General features: G+C 34.3%; 1 protein-coding gene across 2 annotated transcripts; it reads left to right on the top strand.

Annotated features, from left to right (window-relative positions):
• The first annotated feature begins 3,277 nt into the window (after positions 1 to 3,277).
• On the top strand, positions 3,278 to 10,702 carry LOC132622359 (sulfite oxidase). 2 transcript variants are annotated; one of them, XM_060336960.1, is made up of 13 exons: positions 3,278 to 3,436; positions 4,824 to 4,939; positions 5,032 to 5,094; positions 5,200 to 5,236; positions 5,413 to 5,494; positions 5,710 to 5,754; positions 6,837 to 6,955; positions 7,208 to 7,303; positions 8,167 to 8,277; positions 8,358 to 8,459; positions 9,586 to 9,633; positions 9,858 to 10,073; positions 10,390 to 10,702. In XM_060336960.1, exons 1-13 carry the CDS (start codon positions 3,362 to 3,364, stop codon positions 10,504 to 10,506), a joined length of 1,227 nt encoding a protein of 408 aa, XP_060192943.1. In that variant the 5' UTR covers positions 3,278 to 3,361; the 3' UTR covers positions 10,507 to 10,702. The 2 variants fall into 2 exon arrangements, with proteins under 2 accessions (XP_060192943.1, XP_060192944.1); XM_060336961.1 differs by lacking the exon at positions 5,710 to 5,754.
• The last annotated feature ends 141 nt before the right edge of the window (positions 10,703 to 10,843 follow it).

Below are 10,843 nucleotides of genomic sequence, written 5' to 3'. Positions count from 1 at the left end.
CAAAAATCAAGCAATATCAAAAAAAAAAAAAAGTGTGGATCCCATATTAAAAAAAAAAACAATGTCAAAAAAAAAAAGTGTGCACCTCATATTAAAAAATCAAACAATATTCATGTAATTCTCAAAATATCCCCATTAAGTTAATAATGGTGGATTCATTGTCACATGCGTACCAACCCATTAGTGGGAGCAAATGAAATTATTATACAACAAAAACACATGGACCTCATATTGTTGCTTTTCTTCAAAAGGTTAAGTAGCCAAATTATACAATTTCCTTTCTTTTCTTATATTAGTCTGAAATCTAATCTAGATATTTAACTGTTGTATTTGCTATTCCGCCAACACCAAGCAATTAAAAAAAAAGGGTGGGCCCCATACTAAAAACACCAAGCAATATTAAAAAAAAGTGGACCCCACGATCTCCAAACTCATGTAAAAAAAAAGTGGACCCCGTATTACAAAAATCAAGCAATATCAAAAAAACAAAAAAAAGTGGATCCCACACTAAAAAAACAAGCAATGTAAAAAAAAAAAAAAAGTGCATCCCATATTAAAAAATCAAACAATATTCATGTAATTTTCAAAGTATCCCCATTAAGTCAACAATGGTGGATTCATTGCCACATGCGTATCAACCCATCAGTGAGAGCAAATGAAATTATTGTACAGCAAAAAACATGAACCCCATATTATTGTTTTTCTTCAAAAGGTTAAGTAGACAAATCATATAATTTTCTTTCATTTCTTATATTAGCCTGAGATCTAATCTAAATATTTAACTGTTGTATTTGCTATTCCGCCATGTCATTTATTTGTTATGTTTACTAAAATAAATATACTACTAAAATATTTATATTTTAAAATAAAATAGAATTTAATTACTTTTTTATTTTTTTCCTTAATCTGATAAATGTGAAACGAGATTAATGTCGTAAAAGAAAAAATAATATTAAATGGAGATCAAATAATTAATAAGGTAAATTAGTTAAATTCTAATTCTAATTAACGTTTCCTTAAAAAACCGTGTAAAAGACAACATGATAAGTAAAATGAGTTAAACCAAGAATATTTACCAAAAATTAAAAAATAGTAGTTCTTCATTTAAATAGAAAAATAAATTTCTACTTTGTTTCATTTTAAACATGCAAAATTAATTTAAGAATTTGAATTAGAATTATCCAAATCAAAATTTGATAAAAATTAATAAGTATTGTTTAGGTCCAATCTACATACATTAACAATAGAATATTTTACACCTTTAAATTAATCGAATTAAATTTCAAAATATCAAAACTGATGCTTAAATATTGTTATTATTTTATCTCGAAGAAAGGAAAATAGTTTCCTTTTAAACAAGTCTTCTCTTTTAAAAAGTATTAATAAATTTTTACCAACTTTGCATTCATAGGTTCGAGCCGTGGAAACAGCCTCTTGCAGAAATGCAAGGTAAGGCTGCGTACAATAGATCCTTGTGGTCCGGCCCTTCCCCGGACCCCGCGCATAGCGGGAGCTTAGTGCACCGAGCTGCCCCTTTTTGTATTCATAGCAAACGCTAATATAATAAAGTTTTGAATACGGAACACAAACTACAACGTTATAATAATCATGTCTTGAACATAATATATATATATATATATGCATAAAAACAGTACAAACTTATATATGTTTATTAGCAATATAAAATATATACATTATCACTACTCAAACATAACTACATACGCATAGATACACTATAATCTAAAGTGTTGCGCCCGTGCGCAGCCACGGGCATACGCCGTCTAGTTTTATGAATCAACATTACCTCACTTATGTTCAAAAAGTTTATTATTTTATTTGTAGTTGTAATTTCGTTAAAACTTAAAGAGATCATAGGATTATTGGATGTTACATGGCTAACTCTAATATTATACACCGATTTAGAAAAAAAAAAAAGTAAAAATCTAACTTTAAGATGTAACTCTTAGAGATGAATGGAGAGTTGATATTTACAATAAAATAATTTTACCTCTTCAGACCAATAAGAATATTTAGTAACAACGAAAAAAATTGAACTTTAATGCTCATCATCCATGTCTAAAACGAGACGGGAAGGGACCTTGTTAACAAAGATGGTACTCTCTCTCGATAAAAAAGAGCGTTCGCTTACCCTTTTTATTCTTTGATAAAAAAAAGTGTTCATTTATCAAATCAAAAAAGAATTAACATTTTTTTTTCCAGATTTCCCCCTATTAAGTGCTATCTAATCAAATCACAATACCTCTTGAATTAGGGGCGGTTCAATCAAATTACCTATTTTTTTCTACGAGTTAGTATTTTTTTAAAGTGTGCAAATGACTAAGTGGACACTCTTTTTGATCTAGAGGGAGTACAAGATTTTGATTTGGAACCTTACGTGCACATATATAAGGAATATATGGATTTTAAGTTGGTTGATATGCGCTCTTGTAACTTGCATTCACCTTCTAGCCCAAGTCATTAATGAAAGGGGTAAAAAATACGAAAAAATAAGTTCAGGGAGTCATAAGACTCCCGCATAATTCAAGTGTGTAACAGACAATTTCACTATAGTTCAATTGTGCTTCTATGCCTTATCTGATAGGCGTTTGGACATGCGATTTGAAACTATGATTTGAAATCATGAGATTAGTCTAGTTGATAAGTGAAATCTTGTTTTTTTGGGAACAATTTAGACGATCTTGATTTATTTGAACTTTTTACTAAATCAAATTAACTAACCATGATACCTATTCACTGAGAGCATACCTTCTTTTTGGAGTTAAACATTTTTTGATAAATTGGATACTTATGCAAATATTATATACTAGTTGGAGCATTTGAGCTTTGTGGTAATTCAGAGATGTTTTCCAAATCAGGAGAGGATTGATAGACATGTGGATGATACATGATGATTATGACAACTTCAATTTGTCTATCTAATATGTATCAATAAACAACCTTTTTGTAAAATTCTTTTCGTGTTCAATCCAATATTGTCAAAGGAATGAGAAAAGAAGAGTAAATCTTTCAACTGGAAATTGGAATTAAATATTGGAGTCAAAAGAAGAAAGGGAAAGCATTAGCATTTAGCAAAAAGCCAAAGACCAATGAGCTGGACACGGACGCATTGTATGATGAAATAAACAAGCTGACAAAATGCAATGCTTATTCCACCTAATAATCCACCGTGGCTGTCTATGCGACCTCGACCTTACACATCAGATATCACACTAAACCGCAGCGTTTAGATTTCCAAAAACATGATTAACCTCAAACTCGTCACGTAGTAGGACCCGCTCCAATATTTATACAAAACTCCGTCATCTCTCTCCCACTCACACAGGACACTGAGAAATAAGAGATGCCTGGAATTAAAGGACCCTCCGATTATTCGCGAGAACCCCGTCGCCATCCTTCCCTCAAAATTAATGCCAAGGTTATAATACTCTATTTTCCCGTTTTCCTTATTCTTTTGCCACACGTCACTGCAATTAAGTTTTGGTTATTCTATTTGATTTGATTTGTGTTCTCTATTGAATTTATAGGATTTTTTTTTTAATTGATGGTTTATCATAATTTTGAGTCTCATTTGGTAGTAATTCCGATGTTTATTCTCGTGTGGCGCTATGGAAAACTCGATATCATCTTCCAATTTTTTTGTAAGGGGTCGTTTGTTCGAATACCAATAGTACTGGGATTAGTTTTGCTTTTTCTTTACCAGTAGTATTAGTATTATTTTCGTCACTTTTATTATTTTAGTACTCTCCTGATTCTTATTCTCGGTTTTCTATTACTATTTGTTGTTTGGTTTTTTTACTATCATGCTGTTGTTACTGCATTTGTTTTCATTAATTGTTGTGTATCTGCTTTACTTAAGCCGAGGGCGGAAACAGCCTCTCTACCTGTAAAGGTCTGCCTACACTATCCTCCCCAGACCCCACTTGTGGGATTACACTGGGTACGATGTTGTTGTTAACGGGTTTGGTTTGCTGTATTAAAAATAACATTTCATAATTTCTAAATAGTACTGAATAGGTTGTATAAGTGTAAGAATAGTACTGGTATTGTTAATGCCATCTTTACTACGTATAAGAATAGTACTGAATAAAATTTGCAACCAAACATTGTACTAAAATTTTACACCAACATTATTCTACCTAATACACCCTACCAAACGGCCCCTAGACGCTGAAGGAATTTGTTGTTTTTGCATTATAACTTTTTCACGAAAGCTGATTCAGTGTCTGAATGCTTATGAATCATATTAATATTTCGTTTTCGTTGAGTTTCTATTGCTGAGGACATGACCTTAGATAGGAGGTTGTGGAGGACTCAGATTAGGATAGAAGGCTAGGTTGCTTATCCTTTCACCCTAGTAGTTGTAGTTTTGCTCATTCGTTTATTGCCATTTGATTTCTGCTTATATTTGTTGGGCCTTTGTAATTTGACTATCTTATTTATCTATGGTAGCTAATGCTCCTTTCTTTCCGGACTGTTCTATCATGACTTTCTCGCTTTTGTTATTCCTCGTTTTCATATTGTTTTTGATATGCTTGTCCCTATCTGACTTTTTGTCTTGTTATCCTCTCTTGAGCCAAGGGTCTTTCGGAAACAGCCGCCCTACCTTTCAAGGTGGGGGTTAGGTCTGCGTACACTCTACCCTCCCCAGACCCCACATTGTGGGATTCTACTGGGCTTGTTGTTGTTGTTGTTGTTGTTGAGTTTCTATTGCAATTTTCTGCTAATTGGTTATGACTGTCTGCTTATGACTGTCTGCTGATCAAATCATTACGGGAATTACTAATTATTTAATTGTTGTGTAGGAACCCTTTAATGCTGAGCCAACGCGTTCTGATCTGATTTCATCTTATGTCACTCCTGTTGATTTCTTTTACAAGAGGAACCATGGACCCATACCGGTTGTGGATGACATTGAGAGGTTTTATACCTTAGCTTGTTTTTGTAAAATCCTTTCACGGTTATGTTATTTTTGCGAGTTTTTTTTGCTGATAGTGCTGAGCCATTCTTCAGGTATTCCATTTCTCTACGTGGTCTTGTTGAAAATTCCAAGGAGCTGTTTATGAAGGATATTTGGTGAGGATACTAGAATGTACTGTGCATACTACTTTACATTAGTGCTTCAATTTTCATGCAACTCACTCAAATAATTGACTAGTTTTTTTTTTTAATAAATAATAGGAAGCTTCCAAAATATACGGTTACTGCCACTTTACAGGTAAATGCTTATTCCCTGGCTCTAGATCATTGTGTTCGTTGGAGAGAGTTGTGGATTGGGAAATGATAAAATTAAAGAAAATTTTGGGCCATATCTTGTAAAATTCTCACGAGGGGAATATGCACTAATGTTGATCATTCAGCTATTTGCTACTAATTTGTTTAATCCTTCTCTAGTGTGCTGGTAACAGAAGAACTGCTATGAGCAAGAGTCGGACAGTGAGAGGAGTTGGTTGGGATATTTCTGCTATAGGAAACGGTAAATTGATTCAGATTTCTTGCCAAGTTATCTGATGTCTTACTCTTTGCCTACTAAGAAATATATTCCTTTTTTTTATTTTGACATCTTGTGAAAACAATGAAGCTTTTCATCTAGGGTCATCCGAGCATATTTTGGTGTCTATTGGTTAAACCTGCAGTGTTTCCATCATATAAATGCTTGATCTAATATCTGGTTCTCATCTACTGCTGTAGAAAACTTGAGAAATAGATTAGATCGGATGGAGAAGTCGCAAATAGGTAGACATAATTCAACTTTTCTATGTTGAGAAGTTTACTTTTCTGTTCATTATCTATTTGTGATCATGTATACACATTCTTCTCTAAGTGCCATTCCAATTTTATTGGATGTCCCAGAAGGGACCATTCTTATCTAAGTAGCCAAAGACAATTTTAAAGATTATTAGAGTGGGCCAAATTTCTCCTAATGCAATTCTATTTAAGTCTAGAACAGTAAGTACTAAGTACTAACAAAAGAGAGTCAAAGGATATTTGCTTGGTACACTTACTACACTTAACATAAGGTAGGTTGTCTACGTCACACCCCTTGGGGTGCGGCCCTTCCCTGGACCCTGCTAACACAGGAAGCTTGGTGCACCGGGCCGCCCTTTACACTTACTACACTACCATACATCTCCAGTAGTTTTTTGTTCTATGTTTTACTCCATCATTGGATTTAAAAGGAGACCACCAAATCCCCCTTTGTAGCTCCTCCTATTACTTTTAATTTCTTGTGATAAAAGACTTGGTAAAATGCAACTGCATTAACTGATTCGTGTGGATTCTTCCCTTTTTCTTCTACTTCGGAGAGGCTTCACTTCCTATATATTTATACTGATTTCAAGATGCTTTATTATTTGTTTGACTTACTATTTTTTATTTTCTTTGTTACTCGGCTATTCTGTTTTCCTTGAAAAATTTAGTGTTTGTTTTGAGTATGACTCTACAAAAAATGATTAATAAGGCAGAGCATTCATCACGAGGTTTTTGTCAAAAAAAAAAATAGAAAAAAAGAAAAAAAAAAGAAAGAGGAACTCCTAACACACATCAACCTGAAAAAGTGGTTGCTGGTTGACTTTACTATACACTGAAAGTGCCTCAATTCATCACGAGAATACAATTGATTAATCAACTGGTTGACTCTGCTCCACCAGAATTTAGTGTCTGTTTTGAGTATGACTTCACAAAAACCTGTTTTGCTTTTTGTTACCACTCTAAAAAAAAAAAAAACCAAAAACCTTTTTTGCTTAAAATGCTTGTTGATGCCTCATTTCAGTGAAAATAAATTCACATTTAACTAATTACATTGTTGTGCATTTCAGCTGTTTGGGGTGGGGCGAAACTGGCAGATGTTCTAAAATTAGTTGGGATACCTTATTTGACAAGTATCACACAATCTGGAGGAAAGCATGTTGAATTTGTGAGCATTGACAAGTGTAAGGTGATTATGTAGGATATCTCATGCCTTTATAAAATAGGTTATCCTCCCCCTTTTTTTTATGACAAGGCAACCCGCAACCTCTACCCTTCAGTTGCGCACAGGGTAAACGTTATCCCCTTTTTTCCCTTTTCTTCTTTTACTTTTCTTAGCTAGAAATATATACTTTGCCGTAAAGTTTCCTCCCTATCCGACTTCTGGGATTACACTGGGTATGTTGTTTTTGTTGTTGTAAAATTTCCTTTATGATTCTAGGAGGAAAAAGGAGGCCCTTATAAGGCATCAATTCCATTGAATCAGGCTACAAACCCCGAAGCTGATGTTCTGCTGGCTTATGAGATGAATGGCGAGGTACTACAAATCTTTTTGTTTTCTGTCATGATTAAATATGTTTGTTTTCTCATTTTCTTCTTTTGTTGTCTTGTAAGATGATGGTATGCTTTACATTCAATGTGTATGACTTCAGTCTTATATCGATTTGACTTATCGTCCTTATTCAGCTTTCCGAATGATGTAGTTGCTTATTACCTATGTTGAAAAATTTACATCTCAAATTGATTCAACTAGTGTTACCTGTTCTTCAAATTGATTTATACCTTTTTAGCCTGTTCCAACACAAAACCCACTTTTCCAACACAAAGTATTCAAACAAGCTATACTCGTAAAAACTTTTAGAGACCCACATAGACTGTTCTCTGTATAAATTCCCTATTGTACACTTAAAAAGAGAAGTTTAATGTGAGTTCGTGTTTTCCCTTGTTAAACATTAAATAGTGCAGTAGTCATCAAAACATTAAATAGTGCAGTTTATAAGTTTCTGTACAAAAAACCAAAGAATCTTATTTGAAACTTGCTTCAACTGGGGGTAACTTTCTGAATTTGTTCCCACTTAAAAAAAATGTCATCTATTTTGTTGAGCAGTCCATCAGAGAGCAATCAATTAGAAGAAAGAGGGGGATATCTGATTGACAGAAAATTATGCTTCTAATTGCTTGTTGAGCATTCTTAATAAAAAGTGGCATTTTGAGCATGCTATTCTAAATTTACTTTGTAAGTTTTGTTTCTATGCTCGATATGCTTGGTAATGAGAAGACTAGCATTTTCAATATCAGCTTAGAAACTTCTGCTTCTGCCCTTGAAATTTCCTTTAAAACCTTATAAGTTGGCTCAACTTGCAACATGCTATAGTAACCTTAATTGCTTCACGTGTGAAGCCACTCAATAGGGATCATGGCTATCCGCTGCGTGTGGTTGTCCCAGGTGTGATAGGTGCCCGGTCAGTTAAGTGGCTTGATTCCATCAATATCATTGCCGAAGAATGTCAGGTTGCTTTTTGTGTATTAGTAACTTCAGAATGATTGGAACATTTTCTTTTGAACTTGTTAACAAAATATCTGCTGAACAGGGATTCTTTATGCAAAAAGACTACAAGATGTTTCCACCAACAGTGAACTGGGATAACATCAACTGGTCTACTAGGAGACCGCAGATGGACTTCCCTGTTCAGGTAATTGGTTAAATTTCTCTACCTCAGTACATTTTCGATTGGTTTCTTTTAGTTTTTTTGTATATAGACTTATCGATCCTGTACATAGGTAGACTGGGACTTTATCTTAAAAACATAGGTAGACTGGGAACTCAAGATTACACACTTGGGTGGTGTTTTCCTAAAGAATTTGAAAGTTTGTATTCGAAAATCTTTTCAGATTTTTGCAAAAACTCTTTTGTCGAATTTTCGAAGCAAACACCACCTTGAACATTTTATTCTGATATAATCAACTTGATAAATAGTAATTGTGTGAAATTTGTGAGTTACTCGTGGATTGTGTTACACCAATTTTGTAAGGTATGCAATGCCTTTATACTTATATGGAACTGAATCGATATCCATTAATTTAGATAATGAAGAATTTTATGTGACCAAATATACTGAAGCAACTGTCCATTATGCTTCGTGGTTAGATTTCATGATTTTGCAACTGCTCAAGGGCTACCTCCCATGATTATTCCCAGGTTCTGAACTTGGAGAGATTTAGGACTCGCTTGGCCCATAGCTTCACTTGCAAATACTGAAGCAGCATTTGCAAGTTGAAGTTTGGCCATGATGTTTTTCAAGTGAAGTTTCTCAAATCTTCAACTCACAAATCTCAATTTGTACAAATTGTTTTCCCATCTTCAACTTCAAATAAACTTCTTTTTGTCAGTTTGAACTCATTTTTTGTCCAAAGGATACTTAGTTTCTCTCTCTCTCTGCGCGCGCGCGTGTGTGTGGTTGCTGCATGTGTTCTAATTTGTCTGATAGAATATTACAACTGGGTTAATGATATGCATTTACACTGTCAAAACTTCTCTTTTCCTGTGTAATAAGTATTAATGTCCCTGAGATATGATGTTACCTTAGAATTCTCTACTTGACGGTTCTAGAAAGTAGAAACCCTTGTGATTACTTGTAAGAGTGTCTATTTTTCAGATCTGGATGGTCGAACCAGCTAACTGGCTGTTGGTCAAATGATTGATTGATTTGGCCTGACTTTGGCATTTACATCTGGGTCTGGCTTTTAACCAACACCGCTTACAACCTCTTAAAGTTTGTCAATTGCTGACAGTTATTTTATACCCTTTTCTGGTTGCAGAGTGCAATATGTTCCCTGGAGGATGTGTGTGTTGTAAAGCATGGAAAGGTCAGTTTTAATATGGATAAACTTTGTGTTCAAGTATTTCTTGACATTTATCTTATTCCTTCATGGACATTTACATATACTAGTGTAAATGAGTTTGCACGGTCCAGTGCATGGAAAGAAAACGAGTTTGCATGGTCCAGTTATGCAGTCTTGGTTTGAACTACTGTACATAGACAATCATAGTACTTCATTAGGTTGTTCTAGCTTCTAGTATTTGTTTTCAGATAACCATCAAGGGGTACGCAGTATCAGGAGGCGGGCGTGGCATAGAAAGGGTAGACGTGTCTATTGATGGTGGTAAAAGTTGGGTGGAAGCCACCAGATACCAGAGAATTGGCATTCCATATATTGCTGATGATTCAGGTAGTGACAAATGGGCGTGGGTCTTTTTTGAAGCTGAGGCAAATATCCCCCAGAGTGCGGAAATAGTTGCTAAAGCGGTAAGTAACTAATTTGTAATTTTTGCATCTCTTCCCATTCTAATAGAAAAAAGATTTAACTGTTAACTGCCATAATTTCTGATTAGTCTAATTTTAGAGTGATGTGTTTTTAGCGATCAGTTTTATACTTTAGTTAAGTATTCTTTCTAGTATTCTATTGGCTGAGTTATGATGGGAGAATGTACAATGTCACATCTCGCAACCCCATAATTTGCTTAATGCATTAGGAAGTTGCTTTCTCATGTTATTTTACACTGAAGACTTCACTCTGCTGGATTTTTTGTCCTGTTCTCAGTTGATATTCTATGCTTAATAGGTGGATATAGCTGCAAATGTCCAACCTGAAAGTATAGATTCTATTTGGAATCTGAGAGGAATCCTGAACACCTCATGGCATCGGGTTCAAGTCCGAGTTGGACAAGCAAATCTTTAGGCTGTGTTTCATGTTTTGAGCGGATGACAGTATTCAGCATCACAGGCCATGGTTGTCTGTATCTTCGTAGATTAAAATGAAAGTAACCTGTTTTCTTTGTTGTCTCAAAATACAATGGAAATAATGTATTCATAATAATAATAATCTGGAAGTGGTTGCAGCTTGACAATCGGCTGTGTTAGCTTCTTTCCCCGTATCTATTTCTCTATATTTTTCCTTTTTAGTTTGATCTGGACAAGCTCCTAATTATTTTTGGAGTTTTGGTATAATAGAACTACTGAAGTGAAAGCAAGACAAAATCCAATCACAGCAAAAGAGGCGGAGTTTTTGTACTATG

Source organism: Lycium barbarum, chromosome 12 (assembly GCF_019175385.1).
Source record: "Lycium barbarum isolate Lr01 chromosome 12, ASM1917538v2, whole genome shotgun sequence".
NCBI classification, from domain to species: Eukaryota; Viridiplantae; Streptophyta; class Magnoliopsida; order Solanales; family Solanaceae; genus Lycium; species Lycium barbarum.
Note: the sequence above shows the minus strand (reverse complement) of the source record. Positions and strands in the feature narration are given on the sequence as shown.

Bases quoted from the DNA above. Each gene is read 5' to 3' on its own strand.
- LOC132622359 (XM_060336960.1), top strand. From the start codon at position 3,362: ATGCCTGGAATTAAAGGACCCTCCGATTATTCGCGAGAACCCCGTCGC. The intron at 5,095-5,199 runs GTGAGGATACTA...AATAAATAATAG, and splicing joins CTGTTTATGAAGGATATTTG to GAAGCTTCCAAAATATACGG. The intron at 5,755-6,836 runs GTAGACATAATT...TGTGCATTTCAG, and splicing joins GATGGAGAAGTCGCAAATAG to CTGTTTGGGGTGGGGCGAAA.